Genomic DNA, 21,938 nt, shown 5'->3' on the forward strand with positions numbered 1-21,938 from the left:
TATGTTCCCGCTCCTCCACTTTTAACGATGCTACGTACATTAAATCAACATCACACACACACACTAAAAGTCAACATTCAGTTCACTGTGTTACTCACTGCACCACTACGTCAGTAAAATCTCATGCAAACTTCCTAACGCAACCGGGAGTGGTCAGTTCCTGGATGCGTGACCACCAGGGCTACCACAGCCGACACACACGTAACCGCTGTCAGTCAACACAGAATGAAGATCGACACTAACGTACAAAAATACAATTACATTAAAACATACACATACAGGAAAGATGTAATTACAAAACACACAACATTGCTTACTCATAGTTAAGCAACATCGGGCGTGGTCACCCACTGGATGGGTGACCACCCAACCTCACACTAACTGTTTTAAAACCAACTAAACTAGTTTAAACACACATAATACCGGGCGAGTTGGCCGTGCGGTTAGGAACACGCAGCTGTGAGCTCGCATCCGGGAGATAGTGGGTTCGAACCCCACTGTCGGCAGCCCTGAAGATGGTTTTTCGTGGTTTCCCATTTTCACACCAGGCAAATGATGGGGGTGTGCCTTAATTAAGGCCACGGCCGCTTCCTTCCCACTCATAGGCCTTTCTGTCCCAACGTCGCCATAAGACCTATCTGTGCCGGTGCGACGTAAAGCAACTAGCAAAAACAAAACACATAATAACACACAACCGATATATCCTCATAACAGACCGAGAGAAGAGCGCGGAATAGCGCACCGGTATCGGTACGACACAAACCACCTATCTCCTGGGAGATAGGTTGAACATACGGATAACCAGGGATGGCCTCCACTTCTTAATAGCTAATCGTCGCTACTGATTGACAGATAATTTCTACCCAGTAGTATCTACACGACGAGGCTCAGATGAATAACCAGTTTATTATCCTATACCCGTCTTTATAGTGAGGTTTACGGGAAATAACGCCCTTCATCCTTGCAGTTGTGGTGCCGTATGAGTTGAAAGGCATAACAGCTCGGTAGGCTCACTTGGAGCTGCGAAGTGGCTGAGCTGTTTACCGTAGCCAGAATTACATTCTTTATAGGTCATTCCATGTTAGGAAAACAGTATTGTTCTTATGAGAACAGCTTTGCTCAACACCATCACGGGAAAACGGCGGCACGTAAATTTGTGAACTTCAGTATTTAAGTTCAAGACAAAAAGCGGAAGAAACTATAAGCTACAAATTATTTTTATGAACTAAAGGGGACGGGCGGTTTACAGGGGCTAATTTTGGTTTGTACAGAATCAGAGGTAAACCAAGGCATATAAAAACTCAGCATTTAAGTCTAAAGCAAATTGGGGAGGAAATGGACACATAATTGTTATGGGCTCGAGGGGTGAGGGATGCATTTAATAAATTTCTTCAAGCAATAAAGGCTAGAAAACTGACGCAACAAATAAATACTGTAGATGATTTCATTACAGAAGTGAGCTGCCGGCGGCGGTTCACATAGGAGAGTGAAGATTAGAACGGAGTCCCGTATTTCCAATAACATGAATAAAATGAAATCGAATGAATTAAGAATGTGAGTTTACGACCTTAAAGAAAGCAAAAATAGGTACCAAGTCTTAAAAAATAACAGCAAGGGCTTAAATAGGCAAACAGAATATTTGTCGTTTCATTACCATATTTGCCAGAATTTGCTTATCTTTACTACGTAACTTTTTCATATGGCAACCCGGTAACAAAGGATATTTTTTCTAATATCTGGGTTCTAGTCATTAGAATCAGTGCTGCTGTCACCTCTGCCCATCGTACTTGTTGTTGAATTAATCTTCTAACTAGAAAGTACGCTCTACTCATGCTTTGCTGTATGTATCTGATAATTTTACGTTCTGACGTGTATTTTTTGAACATGCTCATTTGCCTGATTATGTTCATTTCAGGTCACATTGTCAGCTTGGAACAAAATAATGAATGCCTAGTTCCAAATCAACATAAACTTTCTGATGACATTATTTGTGGCGTGGAATATAATAGTTCTAACCATCAAGACATCTCCGATGTATATAATGCTCACAGTACGTATGCTACGCGACGAACTGGAACAATCATAAAGGGTGAGTATTATTATTATTATTATTATTATTATTATTATTATTATTATTATTATTATTATTATTATTATTATTATTATTATTGTACCGGGAGGTACACCTCAACGCCGCGCATTCAAAATTAGCGCCCAAATGAACTCCTCTATCGAACTAAAGTGGAAACTACTACAACAGGAACTTAGAACTTTAATCAGAAGATGTCACCACCGAAATATTATGTAATTTTGTTATTGTGCAGTTTCCTAACCTGACTGAATTTCTCCTTGTTTTGTTTGCCATTCATCAAGAAGTTTGGACATTTTTTCACAAATGACACTACCAAAAAACTATGATCATGCACCCTGGTGCAAAGTGAAATGACTTATAATTTAAAGAAGTTTTGTATTTCTAGGTTTTTGTAACTGATTGATGTTCATTTATATTTAGGTTGACAATATTTCCTTTTTCTTCCCGCCAGTTTTGAATCTGACCAATGAAAAATTTCGGTAAATAATTTTCAACCTATCACAGGCTTCTTGTTCGATTTTGAGTGTTACTTTGAACTCAACCAATAAAATTTAAGGGGGTGTGTCCTGTTTAATCTTGAATGCTCTCGAACCTCTTTCGGCCTCTTTCGTTGGCAGCAGAACATTTATAAGGTAATGGCCATATAACTTCATTCTTTCTTGCTACCTCCGCAGTTTAATCCGAGAGAAAGGTCCGAATCTTTAGTTATGTAACCTACTTTTCTAAACTGTAACTTTCTTCCGGCTAATGTAAAAAGTTCATAGAATCTTTAACTGTAAATCGGGGATAGAGAGTGAATTACCCTCTCGAGCTCCCCTTCATCTTGGTTTGAGGTGACTACGTTTTATAACTTTTTCCCTTCTCTAAGGTGTTAAAGTAATTTCTATACGAGTCACCTCACTAGCTTGGGATTAGCCCTTGTTTTCATCGGCCGAGAGCCTTGTAGGTTTTAATTTTCATTATCTGGGAGTGCAGTGTACGCCTCCTGTTCAGTTTATGTTTCGGGCCGTTTACTTAACTTATTCTTTTTCGCAAAGGCCCCGTAGGTTGGGTACGAGATACCCCTGTTTTAATTTGTAAGTTGGGCCATGGAAGGCCAGATAGTGTTAGAATTGTGTGTAATGTTGCCTTAAGCGGGCGGTTAAAATTGGATGAATGTTGGTGAGCCTCTTAGCTCTTTTTCCAAGTTTTGATTATTGTAAAGAGTACCTCTGGAAGGCCAGATATTGTATTTAAGGAGCAAGTGCTCTTGATTTAGGGGATTTCTGCTCCTGACTTAATGGTTCCTAATTTTGAACTTAAATGGTGTAAACTGGATCCGGCATCTCTGTAATTGTAAGCCCATAATTTGTAAGTTCACTAATTTTTTTTTTGTTGAGTTGTTGTCTTTTTGAAGAAATATAACCTTCAGTTTAAGTCTTAAATTAATTTTGACATTGTAGTTAGACCCATTCACCCTGGCACCTTCTTTAACCTCTTTCTGCTCCACGAGTATTCCCTTAAAATTATTATTATTATTATTATTATTATTATTATTATTATTATTATTATTATTATTTCGTTTCGGCCAACTAAGGATCACGTCATTTCAACTGTTTCCTTTGAGCTTTCATGTTGGTCCAGTATTCCTTCATTCGTAGACGGTGTAGATCTCAGAGAGTTAGAGTAGGTGAAGCTTTATCTGACCCTGTAATAGTTGAGAGGGGAGTTCCTCAGGGCAGTGTTATCGGACCTTTATGTTTTCTTATATATATAAATGATATGAGTAAAGGAGTGGAATCGGAGGTAAGGCTTTTTGTGGATGATGTTAGGAAAAGTCCTCTCAGTTTTAATTACTGCGTTGATGGGGTGAAAGTTCCTTTTGGGGATCATTGTAAGTATCTAGGTGTTAATATAAGGAAAGATCTTCACTGGGGTAATCACATAAATGGGATTGTAAATAAAGGGTACCGATCTCTGCACATGGTTATGAGGGTGTTTAGGGATTGTAGTAAGGATGTAAAGGAGAGTGCATATAAGTCTCTTGGTAAGACCCCAACTAGAGTATGGTTCCAGTGTATGGGACCCTCACCAGGATTACCTGATTCAAGAACTGGAAAAAATCCAAAGAAAAGCAGCTCGATTTGTTCTGGGTGATTTCCGACAAAAGAGTAGCGTTACAAAAATGTTGCAATGTTTGGGTTGGGAAGAATTGAGAGAAAGAAGAAGAGCTGCTCGACTAAGTGGTATGTTCCGAGCTGTCAGCGGAGAGATGGCGTGGAATGACATTAGTAGACGAATAGGTTTGAATGGCGTCTATAAAAGTAGGAAAGATCACAATATGAAGATAAAGTTGGAATTCAAGAGGACAAACTGGGGCAAATATTCATTTATAGGAAGGGGAGTTAGGGATTGGAATAACTTACCAAGGGAGATGTTCAATAAATTTCCAATTTCTTTGAAATCATTTCGGAAAAGGCTAGGAAAGCAACAGATAGGGAATCTGCCACCTGAGTGACTGCCCTAAATGCAGATCAGTATTGATTGATTGATTGCTACTTTCGCTCTTTCGACCATGCCTTTCCAGTTTTCAGCTTCGGCTTTGGTTGGAAACTCTGATGTTCTTGTTTTTTTTGTTTTTTTTTTTCTTTCTTAAGAGGGTCGCGCTCCTGGATATCTTGAAATGAGATGCCAATCTCCTGCAGATCTTTCTGTACCGCACTGAACCATGCCCCGTTTGCCTTTCTCTCTTGGAGGAAAGTGAAAATGCGGTTGGTTAACCGTGTTGACTTAATTCGGGCCATGTGTCTATAAAAAGTAATCCTACTTTTCCGCATCATGTCGGTTATTTTCTCCACATGCGAGTACAACTTCTGGTTGTGCCATCTCCTAAATTCGCCATTGCCTTCGACTGGACCTAAGATTTTCCTCTGAGGATGGTTTTCCGTGGTTTCCCATTTTCACACCAGGCAAATGCTGGGGTTGTACCTTAATTAAGGCCACGGCCGCTTCCTTCCAACGTCTAGGCCTTTCGTATCCCATCGTCGCCATAAGACCTATCTGTATCGGTGCGACGTAAAGCCCCTAGCAAAAAAAAGATTTTCCTCAAAATCTTCCTTTCCTTAGCCTCCAATTTCTGTCATGGCGAGACATTCCGCTGCATATAGAGCCTCTGGCCGGATGACAGTGCAATAGTGTTTGATTTTGCATTATTATTATTATTATTATTATTATTATTATTATTATTATTATTATTATTATTATTATTATTATTATTATTATTATTATTATTATTATTATTGTACCGGGCGGTACACCTCCGCTCCGCTAATTCAAACATTGCGCCAGTTGAAACTCCTCTACTGGAGGAAGCCTGAACTTTAACTACCGTGTTAAGTCTCAAGTTTCTCAGAAGATGTCCCTACTTGTAAATTTTGAAGTGTTCTGAACTGTGTCGTTTTCGATGTATTTTTGTTTTCCCCGTAGCAAGACGTGTGAATATTCTCTTCTAGATGGCACCTCTTATGAACTACAATTGTGCACTCTAGTGCGAAGTGTAGGAACCTTTTTTTGTTTTTTTGAAGAAATTTAGTATTTATATAAGTTTGTTCTTTATTAAATTTCTTTTTGCCATTTTTTTAAGTTGGCAACGTTAACCCTTTCTTTCCGCCAGTTTTGAAATTGGCCAATCATAAATTTTTGTAATTAATTTTCCAGCAATCCTAGATGGCTTCTTCAGTTTTGACTTGTAATGTTTTGGCCGTCCAATAAAATGCTTGTGGGCGGGTGTTATCATTCATGAAAGGTCTCGAATGTTCCGCGAGGGTATATAAACTGCTGATTTTCGGGTCTTTGTGCCACTTCAGTAACATCTATCATTGTGTAAATTATGTAGCAGAGGGCGGGAAGCGCCTCTTTCGTCGGGCAGCAGTTCTTCAATAAGGTAATGGCCTTTTAATAACTTCTTTTCTTGCTAGCTCAGCAGTTTAACTCTCGGGGCAGTTTCGATACCTTTTATCCCTTTCAGACCTGAAAGAAAACTGGAGGTGTGAATTTTTGTTTGTACGTCAAGAACTGACTAAAATGCTGCTCAATACACATATTAATAGTTTATTTTACAAAATAAAAACCAACATCCTAAAAACAGGACCCACACAATTGTGCGTATCAAAATTCAATACCTCGTTGTATCACGTACGATGGTGTAGCTTCAAAATTTACGTTCACTAACCAATGTACACACTACATTGAATATATTCCGGTATTCAGTAAAGCTTCTAGATTAATATAAACGCAGTAAATAAATACTTACTTTCGGCACTACTGTTTCCTGCCATCTCGCCGATCAACTGTGCTTTTTAAACTCTTCTTCCTTCGCCCTGGCGGTCAAGCGCATACTAAAATCAATTGAAATACATGCCACGTGTCCTGCACAATCACTGCAGTCCGGTGTAGCGCCGAAAAAACATCAAATACGGTCAGGGATAACTAAAATACGAACCCGCACAATTGTGCGTACTCGGTCTGAAAGGGCTAATATGGGATTAGCCCTTGCATATGCGGCCTAGTGCCAAATAGGTGTTAAATAAAGTGTATTAGGAGTGCAAGGACGCCTCCTCTCAAGTTGGTATTTTGGAGGCCATGTAATTGTCCTGTTTCTTTATTGAGTAGGCCTCAGTAGGTTGGGTATTTTTACCCCTGTTTTCATGTGCTTGGAGGTCAACTTGAAGGTGGAGTTTGGTGTGGCCTTTGATAGGCTGGAACTTTGAGAGCGGGTTGCTCTTCTCCCCAAAAAAAATGTTTCTGCGTGTCTCGAGGAGGCTTTACTGTGTAATTGGGAGCTCCTGGTCATGATTGGGGTTTTCTGCCCCTTTGTAAAACCTGGTATCTGGCTAAAGTTGGGCTAATTGCTCAAGAATTATGTGTCTGGCTCTCGGAGCCCAAATCCTGTAACACTGTAATTGTACATGCTCGATTTGTTGCTAGGCTACTGAGTACCTGTTATATTTGTTATTTCTTGATCTTAAAAAGAAAATATAACCTTGTTAAATTTTCAATTAACTTTAATTTCGTAGATTGAGACCTATTCATCCCAGCACCTTATTTCACCTCTAACTACCACGGATAACTCCGTAACAATTATTATTATTATTATTATTATTATTATTATTATTATTATTATTATTATTATTATTATTATTATTAGTCTCCATTGACTCAGATTATCCGACCAATCAATCAGTCACCATTGACCTGTATTTAGGGCTGTCGTCTAGGTGGCCTGTCACTTGTTTACCTAGGCTTTTCTTAAATGATTTCAAAGAACTTGGACATTTGTCGAACATTTCCTACCAATCCGTAATTGCTCTTCCTATTTGTCCCCTTCAATTCCAATTTTATCTTCATATTTTGATCTTTCCTTTAAAAAGCTCCACTCAAGCTTGTTATTCTACTAATGTCGTTCCACGCCAACTCTCCACTGACAGCTCGGAACATACCGCTTGGTCGAGCAGCTCGTCTCCTTACTCCCAAGTCTTCCCAGCTCAAAGTTTGCAACATTTTCGTAACACTACTATTTTGTCGGAAATCTCCCAGAACAAATCGTGTTGCTTTCCTTTGGATCTTTCCCAGTTCACGTAACCGTGGTGAGGGTCCCATACACTAGAGCCATACCCTAGTTCGGGTCTTACCAGAGACGTATGTGCCCTCTCCTTTACATCCTTACTACAACCACTAAATACCCTTATAACTGTACGAAGAGATTTGTAATCTTTACTTACACCATTAATGTGATTACCCCAAATGAAGATCTTGCCTCATAAGTACCGTACTTCAGCTATCTCCACGGGGAACTGTCACGCCATCAACACAGTAGGCTATTTACAGTTTTCCTCTTGGTAAAACTTACAACCTGACTTTTTATCCCGTTTACCATCATACAATTGTCTCCTGTAAAAAAAGGTAAATCCACAGTCTGTTTCCAGTCATTTGACCGGGTCGGGAATGGAATGAATGAAGCCCCATCTATCTCACAATATTGTTGAGGTCTTTTTCTAGTGGAAGTGTAACTAAATAATAATGTTATTTCCTTTGCGTCCCAATAACTACTTTGACGGTTTTTGGAAATGTCGAGATACCGGAATTTAGTCCCGCAGGAGTTCTTTTACGTGTCAGTAAATCTACCGACACGAGACTGTCCTTTTTTAGCACCTTCAGATACCACCAGACTGAGCCGGGATCGAACCTGCCAAGTTGGGGTCAGAAGGCCAGCGCCTCATCCGCAAAAATTCGTATTTGTGATTCCAGTTCTTTACTCAGATCATGTATGTATATAAGAAAATATGAAGGTCCAATAACACTGCTCTGCGGGACTCCCCTGCAGCACTGGCGCCCGGTCTCACAGACCCATGTATATTTTATAAATATTATTCTAAATTATTAACAACAACAGTTTTAATTATTTTAATAGTATAAATGGTTTATAAATAGCAGGTAAAGTTATAAATCGAACACTTCTGCTACATTTTAAAGACGCATTTAACAATCTAAAAGTTACTGTAAAACGCGTGTAATGGTAGTATATACAGTATTACAAAACAAAAAACTAGTGTCTAGCATTTGACATTATTTGATATTAAACTTTATTCTAAAATAAAAAACACCAAATGCAAAACATTTGCTTAAAAAATAATCACTCTTGGACCTGTTTCATAAAACTAATAATATTACCTAGTAGTATTAGAACTCATAAAAATAATTATTAGTTAACCAAATTCTGTTTCATAAAGATTTATACATCTATATATATAAAATAAGAGTTTTGTCTGTACATCGCTCAGAATTTGAAAATAATGGTATTTCTGTATCGGTCATGTCCATAGTAACAAGAAAATGCACTTTTTACTTTTCCGTAATGTCTGTCTGTCTGTCTGTACACGCATCACGAGAAAACGGTTGAAGAGAATTTAATGAAAATCGGTATGTGAAGTCGGGGGATGAGCCTCTACAATCTAGGCTATAAATCATTTTACTCACGCTGAGTAAAATGGTAGTTTAGGGGAAGGCCTAAAATTGAATTCTCAACTATTTATGTTATTAGTGGTCTAATGAAAATCGGTATGTGAAGTCGGGGGATGAGCCGCTACAATCTAGGCTATAAATCATTTTACTCACGCTAAGTGAAATGGTAGTTTAGGGGAAGGCCTAAAATTGAATTCTCAACTATTTATGTTATTAGTGGTCGTATTTTAAAGAAAATGAGTATACAAAGTTGGGGAATAAATTGCTAGAATCTAGACTGTCAATAATTGTATTCACGCTGAGAAAAATGGTAGTTTAGGGGAAGGCCTAAAATTTAATTCTCAAATATTGTTGTTATTAGTAGTCCTATCTTGATGAAAATCGGCATGCAAAGTCAGGAAATAAGTCGCTATAGTCTAGGCTGTAAATTATTTTATTCACGCTGAGTGAAATGGTAGTTTAGGGGAAGGCCTAAAATGTAATTCTCAAATATTTCTTATTAGAAGTGTAGTCGGTGAATGCTAGATAACTAAGGTTAGGCCTATATAGTATTAAATTTCCTATTATTCATGTCTTATACATTGTTACCGTACTGGCTATGATCACCAAGATATTCATGAATTTGAATTTTTGTTACAAAGTCCATATCAGCGCCGAGTAACGAGAAAATGGGTAAACAGTATTTAATGAAAATCGGTATGTAAAGTCAGAGAATAAGAAACTACAGTTTACGGTATAAAATATTTTACAAATCACAGAGTCGAAAGAAAACTAAATGTGTAGGCCTACAATATAGAAAGCTCATAACACTGATCAACAATAACATTACATTGACCATTGTTTGTCGTGATGTGCTTTGTGTCTTCTGTTGCCCCTCATCTCCGGTAGATAGGATTACTGCTGCGTACAGAGTAATTTTTATTTGATTTCCGTCGCACCGACATAGATAGGTTTTGTGGCGACGATGGGATAGGAAAGGGCTAGGAGTGACTTAGGCCTTAATTAAGGTACAGGCCCAACATTTGACTGGTGTGAAAGTGGGAAACCACGGAATACCATCTTCAGCGCTGCCGACAATGGGGTTCGAATCCACTGTCTCTCGGATGCAAGCTCACAGCTGCGCACCGCTAACCACACGGTCAACTCGCCCAGTCGGACAGAGTGTAACAGCCTGCCTGAATATTGATGGGAAGTAGCTGGTGAGTTAGATAACTTTCTTCTTTAGCATGCCATTCCCCTGGTTTATAAATTTGCTGATACTACTGGTACGTAACACACTGGATCATAGCATTCGGGCTATTCAATCCCTACTCTGAGGTACTGATTGGAATGAACAGTGTGCATATTTAGCGGAATAATGGCAGATGAGTGTTCATGGCAATCTGCGGCCTGGTCATCCCAGCTCTGGAACTTTGGACTATTAGACCGGCACCGCAATCTAACCGCAGCACTGTTTGTTAAAAGTGGTAAAACGTGCGGCTTTCCATTTGATCGAGTATTTTATATGATAGCATTGCTCTTAATCGCTACATTCATACTTACGTTTTTGTAATGACCTATGTTGATTTCAGTTAGGAAAACCACAAAGTCAGTCTTTCTGAGAATCCCGTAGCGAAGCACGGGTACATCAGCTAGTGACTAATAAAATGGCTTCACTCATAATATTAGTTCATTGTTCAGCTGATACAATTAGAGGTTTGTTGCATGGATTTCCTTTTTTATTTCTCCTTACGGTAGACTAATGTTTGACTACAAACGGCTAAATAAACACAGTAGAATATCTGGAGAAAAGATAGCTCCAACTTGAGTTCTTGAACTGGCTGGAGTTCGAGGTGCTGGAAAAAATCGTTGAAAATTGAATGGAAATTGAACATTCGCCCCCTCACAAGTGGCATGGAGGAGCTGGGAGAAGAAGAGCGGCACACTCAGAACTTATTCATTGTAAACACATAACAATCATTGTTATATAGTAAATGATGAAGGAAACTTTGTTATGGCTCATCCACAAACTTCAGAGAAAATAAAAAGCACCACTCTGTTTGGTGGCCAGGCCATTTGTCGTTTATTTAATTTTTATTCAGTCAACACAAAGTCCGTTCAGGCGAAGTGATCGCAAAGGAATTGCAGATTTTACTGAGCCCGGACTGGAACTTCCGCTTCCTCCAAATGATTGTCCTTCATTTCAGGAGCCATGTAGTTGTCTAGACATCTTCACAAGTTACAAGTACATATTCTGATGTTCTGCAATCTAACCTAAATCTCTCATTGTACCGGTATTCATATGTTTGTTCCATACTAGTATAGACTGTTCTTGACCTAAAAGTTCTTGGACGGCGAATATAAACCCTCTCCTCATAACTAATTGAATCAGAGCCAACTATATCACTGATCTTCACAATTTTATGCCAAAATATCAACATACCACTCACTTTGTTGTCATTAATAATATGGATTATGAGTCAAAATACACCAATGGAAATAATCCCAATAATATGAGTAACTTTTACTTGTCATGTTGTCTATTCAACACTTTACTAATAGACTATTATTAGGAACATCTACTAATAATTTTGACTCGTAAACTAACTGGTAATATTATTAGGAAATGACTTTATGAAACATAATATTAATATTATTAGTTAATGATATTGGTTTTTACTAATAATATTAGTGAAATATGTTTTATGAAACAGGGTCGACTTGAAATTCTATGATTGAATTTGCTACTCATAATCTGTTTGGAAACTGGGCAACCCTGGCGTGAAAATTCAGCATGACTTAAGACATAAAAAACTTTTACAAAATTTGCAAAGTTTTACTCTCTATTCTGCATATGTTTGTGATGGTGAAATTCATGTGAGACGAACATAAGTACCCACTTCACAACAGAGGCCCGTCGAACCTGGGCCTGTAGTAATATAATAATAATAATAATAATAATAATAATAACTTGACACCAGAGTAACACAGCGAACTGTAACAAATCGGTTAACTGAGGGACATCTCCGAGTCAGACGTTCTGTAGCTTTCGTAGCACTAACTCCGAATCACTGCCAACTGCGAATTCAGTGGTGTCAAGCTAGAACTCATTGAAGGGCCGAATGGGGGTCTGTTGTGTGCTCAAATGAGATCCGTTTCTGTCTTGCTACCAGTGGTGACCGTAGGTTGGTAAGAAGGAGGCAGGGCCCGATGACCTTCGATGTTAGGCCCCTTTAAACAACAAGCATCATCATCATCATCATCATCATCATCAAGAAGGAGGCAAAGTGAACGCTTGGAACCACGCTGTCTGCGGCGTCGAAACACTGGACCTACACCAGGAGTTATGGTCTGGGGAACGACAGCAGGAGCACTCTCGCCGTTATTCCAAGAACCTTGACAGCGGATTTGTAAGTCAGGCTGGCTATGGAACGGGTTGTGCTGCCATTCATTCGCAACATTCAAGAGTATATTTTCCAACAAATAAACACTCGTCCTTATACCGCTGTTGTCTCGCAACGTGCCCTACAGAGTATCGACCAGTTGCCTTGGCCTGCGAGATCACCAGACCTTTCCCCTATTGAGCACGCAGAGACATTATGGGACGACAAATCCAGTGTGGTCCAATACCAGAATAGCTGTTGCTAATTTGTCTGACCAAGTGCAATAGATTTAAAAATAAGTTCAAATGTTAAATTGGGGGCTTAAACCGGATAACCCCCCCCCCCCAGCAACACACACATCATACACCACTGACCCTGGGAACCGCGCATTCAGTGGTTAGGCCCCTCTGTGGGTGGGGGCTGTAGAATAACACCCATGGTATCCCTGTTTGTCATAATAGGCCACTAAAAGGGCCCCAGGAGCTCTGAACTTGGGAGCGTGGTTTCGTGACCACGGACCTTAACTGAATCCTGGGATTGCTTCCACTTACTTGTGCGATGCTCCTCACTTCCATCCAACCTATCAGGCCTTCCTTGGTCAACACATATTTTCTGACGGTATTACGCAGGGAAGCCTAAGAAGGATTTCATTTTCACGCCATTCGTGACCCTTGACTTTTTTTGGCCGATGCCTTCATTTTTCAAAATATCGGATCCCTTTTATTTTTTTTCTCTGATCAATGTTAATAGAGGATGACTGCCCACTTGTACTTCCTCTTAAAACAATAATCACCAGCACCACCTCAGTGGTTGGCCTCGTTTGCACAGGTAGAACTGATGTGCTGGTTTATGAGTATGAAGTGCGTCTCCACCGTGGACTGCGGTATGACGTTTCTCTTTCCAACACACGTAAAGGCGGGTACAGACATGCGTGCCTAGGGTACGTCCATAGTGCACCGCTTCTCGCTTTGTCGCGTAAACCGCGCGAGTTGCAAGTAGCGAGGTGAACCCGCGTGATTCTAGCTGCTGGTGGTTATAGTGCACCGCTCGCGGAAGACCGGAAGCATCTGTCAGTAGGCAAGATAGAGGTGTCACGCGAGGATCTAATGTGTATGTTGTTGACAACAGATATTATTTATCATAAAATTAAACAAGAAAGAATTAAAAACGTCCACGAAATGAACATTTTTTTGCTAGTGGCTTTACGTTACACCGACACAAATAGGTCTTATGGCGACGATGGGATAGGAAAGGCCTAGGACTTGGAAGGAAGCGGCCGTAGCCTTAATTAAGGATGCAAGCTCACAGACGCGCGCCCCTAACCGCACGGCCAACTCGCGCGGTACGAAATGAACAGAACTCGCCTTAAAGTAGGGGAATAACGTACTTTGTTACCTCAACTGAAAGCTCACCCCGAGAAATTTTACGAATATTTCCGAATGGATGAACAGACTACATCTTGAACAAAATCGAATACCGGATAAGAAAAGGATGGTGTAAATTCACCAACAGAAAATTCTTCCAGAAGAACGTCTTACGGTAACTTTGAGGAAAGTAGTTTAGAATTATTAGTTTTGATTGTTTTATTTATACAAAAGGGAAAATGAGATGATGTGGTAATTTTGAACAGGATTTTATAACAATAGTTGGGCTATAAACATTTAATTACCGAGCTCGATAGCTGCAGTCGCTTAAGTGCGACCAGTATCCAGTATTCGGGAGATAGTGGGTTCGAACCCCACTGTCGGCAGCCCTGAAGATGGTTTTCCGTGGTTACCCCTTTTTACATCAGGCAAATGCTGGAGCTGGAGTTTAATTAAGGCCATGGCCGCTTCCTTCCCACTCCTAGACCTTTCCTGTCCCATCGTCGCCATAAGACCTATCTGTGTCGGTGCGACGTAAATCGTCTTATAAAACAAAATAAAAACATTTAATTTCAACGATAAATTAATGGCGGAAGCGTTAAAAGTACACTTTTTCAAAACTAATTTTATTAGAGAATGAATACGAAGTAAATATTAATGAAAATGTTTAGCATTACACTTTTTAACGTAACACAAATTCACCTAACAGTTGCACAATGTCTCAAATGCATCACCATGAAGTGCGGTCTGAACGGTCTGTTCATTTGAGTATGAAGTACCACCTTGACTGGAATTAGGGCTGGGAATGTGTGGAATATCCTGGAAATTCGGATAAACGAACTCGTCAACTAATTGCTGAACTCTATTTCTGAGTTGCAGTTTCTAATGATGCAGTATTTTGCTTACATAAGCCAAAACACATCGAAAGAACAATGCATCATCATTGTCGTCACATCGGTCACATCTGCGTTCTTGTATGACGCGTTCCAACAAAGAAGCCTTTTTTTTTTTTTTCTCAATCAGTATCATTTTCTGGTTATACTTTGAACTTAGTTCGCCTCGCTTCCTTTTTCTTGGCAAGCCTATGGTTTCATCCTGCTGTGCTTCCTGAGCTGTGCGTTTTTTTCCACTTCCTGAATACTCTCCACACCCAGCTGCAGTGTGAGCAACCATTTCAGAAACTCATTTTCCTGATGAGCTGGAGTTTTACTGTTTTTCAAGTTGCTCGATGTAGTTCTTGGTGCCCACTAAAAACGTCAGTGATTTAGAATATGGCCATTTGGATTCTGGACGACCGCCAGCATCGCCTGAACGACAGGGAGGGAACTTTCCCATTTCTATGGCGAATTGTTCTCTCAGATACTTCCACTTTTTCCGCAGAACCCCATCTGAGAAAACAAACAGAATTATTAGTTTATTGATTGATTATTTACTTAGTTTTACACTGTTAATAACTCGCTGATCATCTGAAGTCCCGTTCAAAACTATTCAACTATTAGGAAATATCTGAAAACACATTACTGGGAAATGCAGTAATGTTTAGTGACTACTAATGTAGTTGTTTGATATAATAATGACGATTTAATTTTTGTTGTTGATAATACACTGACTGACAGTGACAATGCAACACCAAGGAGGAGTGGTTCGAAAGGGATGAAAGTTGGGGAAAAAACAGAGACGGCACGGACGAATAATTGAGGTTTATTTCAAACCGATATGCAGGTTACACAATGCGCACGGCATCGACTCAGTAGGATGTAGGACCACCGCGAGCGGCGATGCACGCAGAAACACGTCGAGGTACAGAGTCAATAAGAGTGCGGATGGTATCCTGAGGGATGGTTCTCCATTCTCTGTCAACCATTTGCCACAGTTGGTCGTCCGTACGAGGCTGGGGTAGAGTTTGCAAACGGCGTCCAATGAGATCCCACACGTGTTCGATTGGTGAGAGATCCGGAGAGTACGCTGGCCACGGAAGCATCTGTACACCTCGTAGAGCCTGTTGGGAGATGCGAGCAGTGTGTGGGCGGGCATTATCCTGCTGAAACAGAGCATTGGGCAGCCCCTGAAGGTACGGGAGTGCCACCGGCCGCAGCACATGCTGCACATAGCGGTGGGCATTTAACGTGCCTTGAATACGCACTAGAGGTGACGTGGAATCATACGCAATAGCGCCCCAAACCATGATGCCGCGTTGTCTAGCGGTAGGGCGCTCCACAGTTACTGCCGGATTTGACCTTTCTCCACGCCGACGCCACACTCGTCTGCGGTGACTACCACTGACAGAACAGAAGCGTGACTCATCGGAGAACACGACGTTCCGCCATTCCCTCATCCAAGTCGCTCTAGCCCGGCACCATGCCAGGCGTGCACGTCTATGCTGTGGAGTCAATGGTAGTCTTCTGAGCGGACGCCGGGAGTGCAGGCCTCCTTCAACCAATCGACGGGAAATTGTTCTGGTCGATATTGGAACAGCCAGGGTGTCTTGCACATGCTGAAGAATGGCGGTTGACGTGGCGTGCGGGGCTGCCACCGCTTGGCGGCGGATGCGCCGATCCTCGCGTGCTGACGTCACTCGGGCTGCGCCTGGACCCCTCGCACGTGCCACATGTCCCTGCGCCAACCATCTTCGCCACAGGCGCTGCACCGTGGACACATCCCTATGGGTATCGGCTGCGATTTGACGAAGCGACCAACCTGCCCTTCTCAGCCCGATCACCATACCCCTCGTAAAGTCGTCTGTCTGCTGGAAATGCCTCCGTTGACGGCGGCCTGGCATTCTTAGCTATACACGTGTCCTGTGGCACACGACAACACGTTCTACAATGACTGTCGGCTGAGAAATCACGGTACGAAGTGGGCCATTCGCCAACGCCGTGTCCCATGTATCGTTCGCTACGTGCACAGCACAGCGGCGCATTTCACATCATGAGCATACCTCAGTGACGTCAGTCTACCCTGCAATTGGCATAAAGTTCTGACCACTCCTTCTTGGTGTTGCATTTGCTCTGTCAGTCAGTGTAATAATAATAATAATAATAATAATAATAATAATAATAATAATAATAATAATAATAATAATAAAAGTACTGTCTATTCCTCACTTACCGTCTTCAACGCCCATTTCAGCAGCTCCTTCCTTCCATGCTTTGTCAACAACGTAGGCATGGGCTTGCAACCTTTTGTCCCAAATTACACTTTTCATAAATACTTTGGAGATTAAAATATCTTTATCCGCTTCTATTTTATAAAAGCAAGAGTGAGAACAACGTGCGCAGTCGGAAGATAAACAGCAGACTGACCGGGCGTGTTGGGCGGTAAAGCGGTTCAAGCGGGGAAAAGAAATAAAAATTATTTCCTGTTAAAGCGGGTAGAAGCGGTTTGAGCTGGTTAACGCAGGTAGGCAGGTGCACTATGGCCGACTCAATCAGTCTTCACTATCTTTTCTTTCCCGCTCGCCCGCCGCGATAAAGCAGGAAGCGGGAAGCGGTGCACTATGGCCGTACCCTTAACTCTGTACGTAACCACGTCGCGCGCCAAGGTTAAACGGGGCAATGTTACGCACTGCGGTTGCGAGGTAAACTTTTCTATCCCGCGCCGCAGGTCGTAAGTGTAACCTACCAGCGTTCCGCCAGTTGAGACAGTGCAGCTTTGAAAGATGGACACAGCTGCAGCAGCCTATATTTATTTGCATTATGCAATCAAACGGAAACGGAAACATAGGCGATGGTGGCAAACTCAGATATAGTCACGTAGAACTACACACGGTGGTTCGAATTTGCTGGCTGACATGAAGTTTCAGACAGTTAGTGAACATTATAAAAAAAATTACTAGAATGTCACCTACAGACTTTGAATACCTCTTCAATTTGATAGGGCCTAAAGTTGCTAAGAAGGATACCACATTCAGAGAGGCTGTCTCGGTGTAAGAGAGACTGGCAGTGACAGTACGATTTCTAGCAACCGGTGATTCATACACTAGTCTGCAGTATTTTTTCAAAATATCCAAACAGTCGATTAGTGTTATCGTACCGGAAGGTGTCAAGTTCTGATTGAAGCACTGAAAGAAAATATAAACGTAAGTAAGGAATTTATTGCTGGGATATTCTATGTTACATATATAAAACATTATCTATTTTAATTGCTTATTCAATACAGAAACACTACTTTGTAAGTGTAATCAAGTTCCGTTGCCAGCTCCTTTCATGCATCATTCCTTAAAATTTTGTTGAAATGCCTGGGATAGCTAGCTAGCCACAAAATGTCCTTAGCTCTGTACATTTCAATAAAATACAGTGTGTTTTGCTCGGCCCACTCCATGTTTGCTGATCAAGCAGACAGAGGCGAATGTGTGTTACGCGCCGAGGTCCTGTGACGTCCAAGCTTGCTGTAACTTACGCCGTGCAGCTCTTTGATGTGACGCGGGAAAACCGACAAGCAGTGGAACGCAGCGAACCTCGTTCCGTATCGTTCATGTTGCGGGCTAAGGTTGCGCGACGAAGTTATGCAGTACCGTCCAGACAGGAGCGCGACGCGGTTGCGTTACGTTGTTCTGTTGCAAGTCTGGACGCGCCTTTAATATGGCACCATTAGCGATGTTCTTGTCTTTTCGCGCACTGCTGCCAAATATATAAATATCGAAATATAGGTGAAGGTTCTTAAATATATTATACTCTGTGGTGTAGTGGTGAGTGTGATTAGCTGCCACCAACGAAGGCCTCGATTTGATTCCCGGTTCTGTCACGAAATTTGAAAGGTGGTACGAGGGCTGGAACGGGGTCCACTCAGCGTCGGGGGGTCAACTGAATAGAGGGGGTTCGATTCCCACCTCAGCCATCCTCGAAGTGGTTTTCCGTAGTTTCCCACTTCTCCAGGTAAATGCCGGGATGGTACCTAACTTAAGGCCACGGCCACTTCCTTCCCTCTTCCTTGTCTATCCCTTCCAATCTTCCCATCCTCCACGGCCCCTGTTTAGCATAGCAGTTGAGGCCGCCTGGGCGAGGTGTTGATCCTCCTCCCCAGTTGTATCACCCCAACCCAAAGTCTCACATTCCAGGGCGCTGTCCTTGAGGTGGTAGAGGGAGGATCCCTCCCTGAGTTCGAGGAAAATCCAACCCTGGAGAGTAAATATATTAAGGAAGGAAGAAAGAAAGAAAGAAAGAAAGAAAGAAAGAAAGAAAGAAAGAAAGAAAGAAAGAAAGAAACATTCTTTGACGTGTCTTAAAACATCGTACATCGTAATTACCTGTTGAAACTTTTGTGGTAACTAAAAGAATATATTATGTAGATACTACTAGAGAAGTGTGGTGGATAAGCTCCTTACGATTTAATTAATAAAAATAATTTTAAACCATAAATTCATTTTTGAATAAAACTACAGTATAGTTCGAAAAGTTATCCTCCTAAAAAAAAAATGTGAGTTTTAGCGTTAGAAAGGGGAGAAAACAGTGGAAAATGAGTGTCTTGAATGTATTTTTAGAACGAATGCCTCCATAGAATCTACGTGGCTCAGGCGGCCTCTCACCGCTGCATTTCTTAGTTCAAATCCCGGTCACGCCATGTGTGATTTATGCCAGGCAAAGCGAAGGCGTGACAGTTTTTTCTCCGGTTACTCCGGCTTTCCCTATCATCTTTCATTCCAGTAACACTCTTCAGTATCATTTCATTCCGTTTGTCAGTCATTAATCATTGCCCCAGAGGACTGCGACAGGCTTTGGCAGCCGACACAATTCCTATCCTCGCCGCTAGATGGGGGCTTCATTCATTCCAATCCTGACCCGGGCGAATGACTGGAAACAGGCTGTAGATTTTCATTTTCAACGCCTCTACAATGACTTTGGTTGTCTTCTTCTTAACCCTGAAATGAGTATTGACTGGTGTTCGCAGCTCAGTAATGAAACCGACTCGGACGTTCATTACATCTTGCTCTGACCGAGCTCGATAGCTGCAGTCGCTTAAGTGCGGCCAGTTTTCAGTATTCGGGAGATGGTGGGTTCGAGCCCCACTTTCGGCAGCCCTGAAGATGGTTTTCCGCGGTTTCCCATTTTCATACCAGGCAAATGCTGGGGATGCATCTTAATTAAGGCCACGGCCGCTTCCTTCCCACTCCTAGCCATTTCCTGTCCCATCGGTTCTGTATGAGTTGCGCCGAGTAAAATTTGCGCCGTGGAGATTCCCCGCCGGGAGTAGAAGTGGTTTGACAGCTGTCTTAAGCATCTGCTACCTGCGCTGCACCGCCGTGTCGTGCCATTTCGTCCAAGTGCCACTTCGTCCAAATTCCACGAACAGAGGCAGGTAGTTAACTCTCTACCGGCCCACTAGTGCTATTTCGTCCAAACACCTATGATTGACAGTTTGACAGGTCTAAATAACTGTTTCATTTCATTGCGTTCCTTGTTAGAAATAGGTAATATTTTGATGTTTGTAATAATGGACGTTCTTCGCTCCGCCCGTTTGCCACCAGTCAACTATGTTTTACAATGAACTGCTTATAATGTAAACAACACAGTGAGAATAAAAACAAATATTTTCACAAATCAGGTGATAATTAAAATGTATCCAAATTTGCATTACTAAACCACCTGTTTAAATAAATATCTAATCATATATCAAGCAGGAATATTTGTTTATTTCGTTAAAATTACATAGGGAATTTGAAGAGCTTTGAGGACGGAGCCCTAAGCGAATTTAGGGAAATCATGTCCTTTCGAAACATCTAGGGAAAGTTCCCTTTACGTTGACACTGCAAACATCAAAATCGGATTTATAATAAAAAAGTAGTTCACTGGACAAAAAATTCCTAAGGGAATTAAATATAAGTCCGCCTCTGTGGTGTAGTGGTTAGTGTGATTAGCTGCCTCCCCTGAAGGCCCGGGTTCGATTCCCGGCATCTGCCACGAAATTTGAAACGTGGTACGAGGGCTGGAACGGGGTCCACTCAGTCTCGGGAGGTAAACTGAATAGAGGTGGGTTTGATTCCCACCTCATCCATCCTGGAGGTGGCTTTCCGTGGTTTCCCACTTCTCCAGCCAAATGCCGGGATGGTACCTAACATAAGGCCACGGTCGCTTCCTTCCCTCTTCCTTGTCTATCCCTTCCAATCTTCCCATCCCCCCGCAAGGCTCCTGTTCAGCATAGCAGGTGAGGCCGCCTGGGCGAGGTATTGGTCATCCTCCCCAGTTGTATCCCCTCCCAGAGTCTGAAGCTCCAGAATACTGCCCTTGAGGCGGTAGAGGTGGGATCCCTCGCTGAGTCCGAGGGAAAAATCGACCCTGGAGGGTCAACATTAAGAAGAAGAAGACATTAAATATAAGATAATATACTCACTATTAACTGCGTTCCTCGAGACTGCTATGAAGTCACGTTCAGCCAATTTTCACATTACTACAAAGGTTCGATTAAAAACACAAACCAAATCTGGCAATGGAAGAAGCGGCCTTTCAGCCTTGTCAAGTTTTGTGTCTATTTACGAATATATACAGTGTGTACAATGTATGCAGCAGCTAATGCGTTGTCCGATGATGCAAATCGGTAACTTTTTTGTTCCTCTTAATCCAATTTTAATTATGCAGGAGACGTTCCTCAAAAACTTTTCAATGTCTCGTGACTTCTCCAATTTTTCAATTGCTCTTTCTATTCTGTTGACCATTACAACGTACTTGTTTCTCCTCTTTAGACCTAAATTTAGGTGAATCCTGATGATTTTCGTGTCAGAATAATCTGCTTCTTTCTTTAGTGCCATAATTAGGTGTTTTATTCGAGGGTGTGGTTTGCCATTGATTGCATTGAAGCGATGGTTCCATCCTTCCACAGCGTTGCTGGTACGATATCGCCTGCCGGTACAATTCCATGCATCAATTGAGAAATGAGGGTTGTCTAACCACTGGTCAATGAAATATTCAAAAACTCATTGATTTTCTCATGTGCTACAGCAACACTGTGGATGTGTGGCCAGCCTTCCTCCACATCTGTCGTCTTTAAAAAGGCCAGAGCAGCGCACATTCTCACGGAGTCTCGTATTTCCTGGCGTGTGTCGTAATCTTTGGCAAGCCCAAGGTTTTGTACATTCCTCCATAGACTTTATGAACAATGAAAAAAAGCACCCATGAAATTCTGCAACAG

The 21,938-nt window shown here is 41.6% G+C and overlaps 2 protein-coding genes across 2 annotated transcripts in view; one reads left to right on the top strand and one right to left on the bottom strand.

The window, feature by feature from the left end:
• The window catches only part of Gbeta76C (guanine nucleotide-binding protein subunit beta-2), a 211,895-nt gene that overhangs the window by 137,435 nt on the left and 52,522 nt on the right, over nucleotides 1-21,938 (bottom strand). The gene's annotated exons all lie outside the window — the stretch shown is intronic.
• Plod (procollagen lysyl hydroxylase) overlaps nucleotides 1-21,938 on the top strand; it is a 243,681-nt gene that overhangs the window by 13,441 nt on the left and 208,302 nt on the right. The window contains exon 2 of the mRNA XM_067148905.2: nucleotides 1,916-2,089. Coding sequence (XP_067005006.2) covers nucleotides 1,916-2,089 — 174 coding nt within the window. The remainder of the gene's footprint in view (nucleotides 1-1,915; nucleotides 2,090-21,938) is intronic.

The sequence above is a fragment of the Anabrus simplex genome, chromosome 6, assembly GCF_040414725.1.
Source record: "Anabrus simplex isolate iqAnaSimp1 chromosome 6, ASM4041472v1, whole genome shotgun sequence".
Lineage (NCBI taxonomy): Eukaryota > Metazoa > Arthropoda > Insecta > Orthoptera > Tettigoniidae > Anabrus > Anabrus simplex.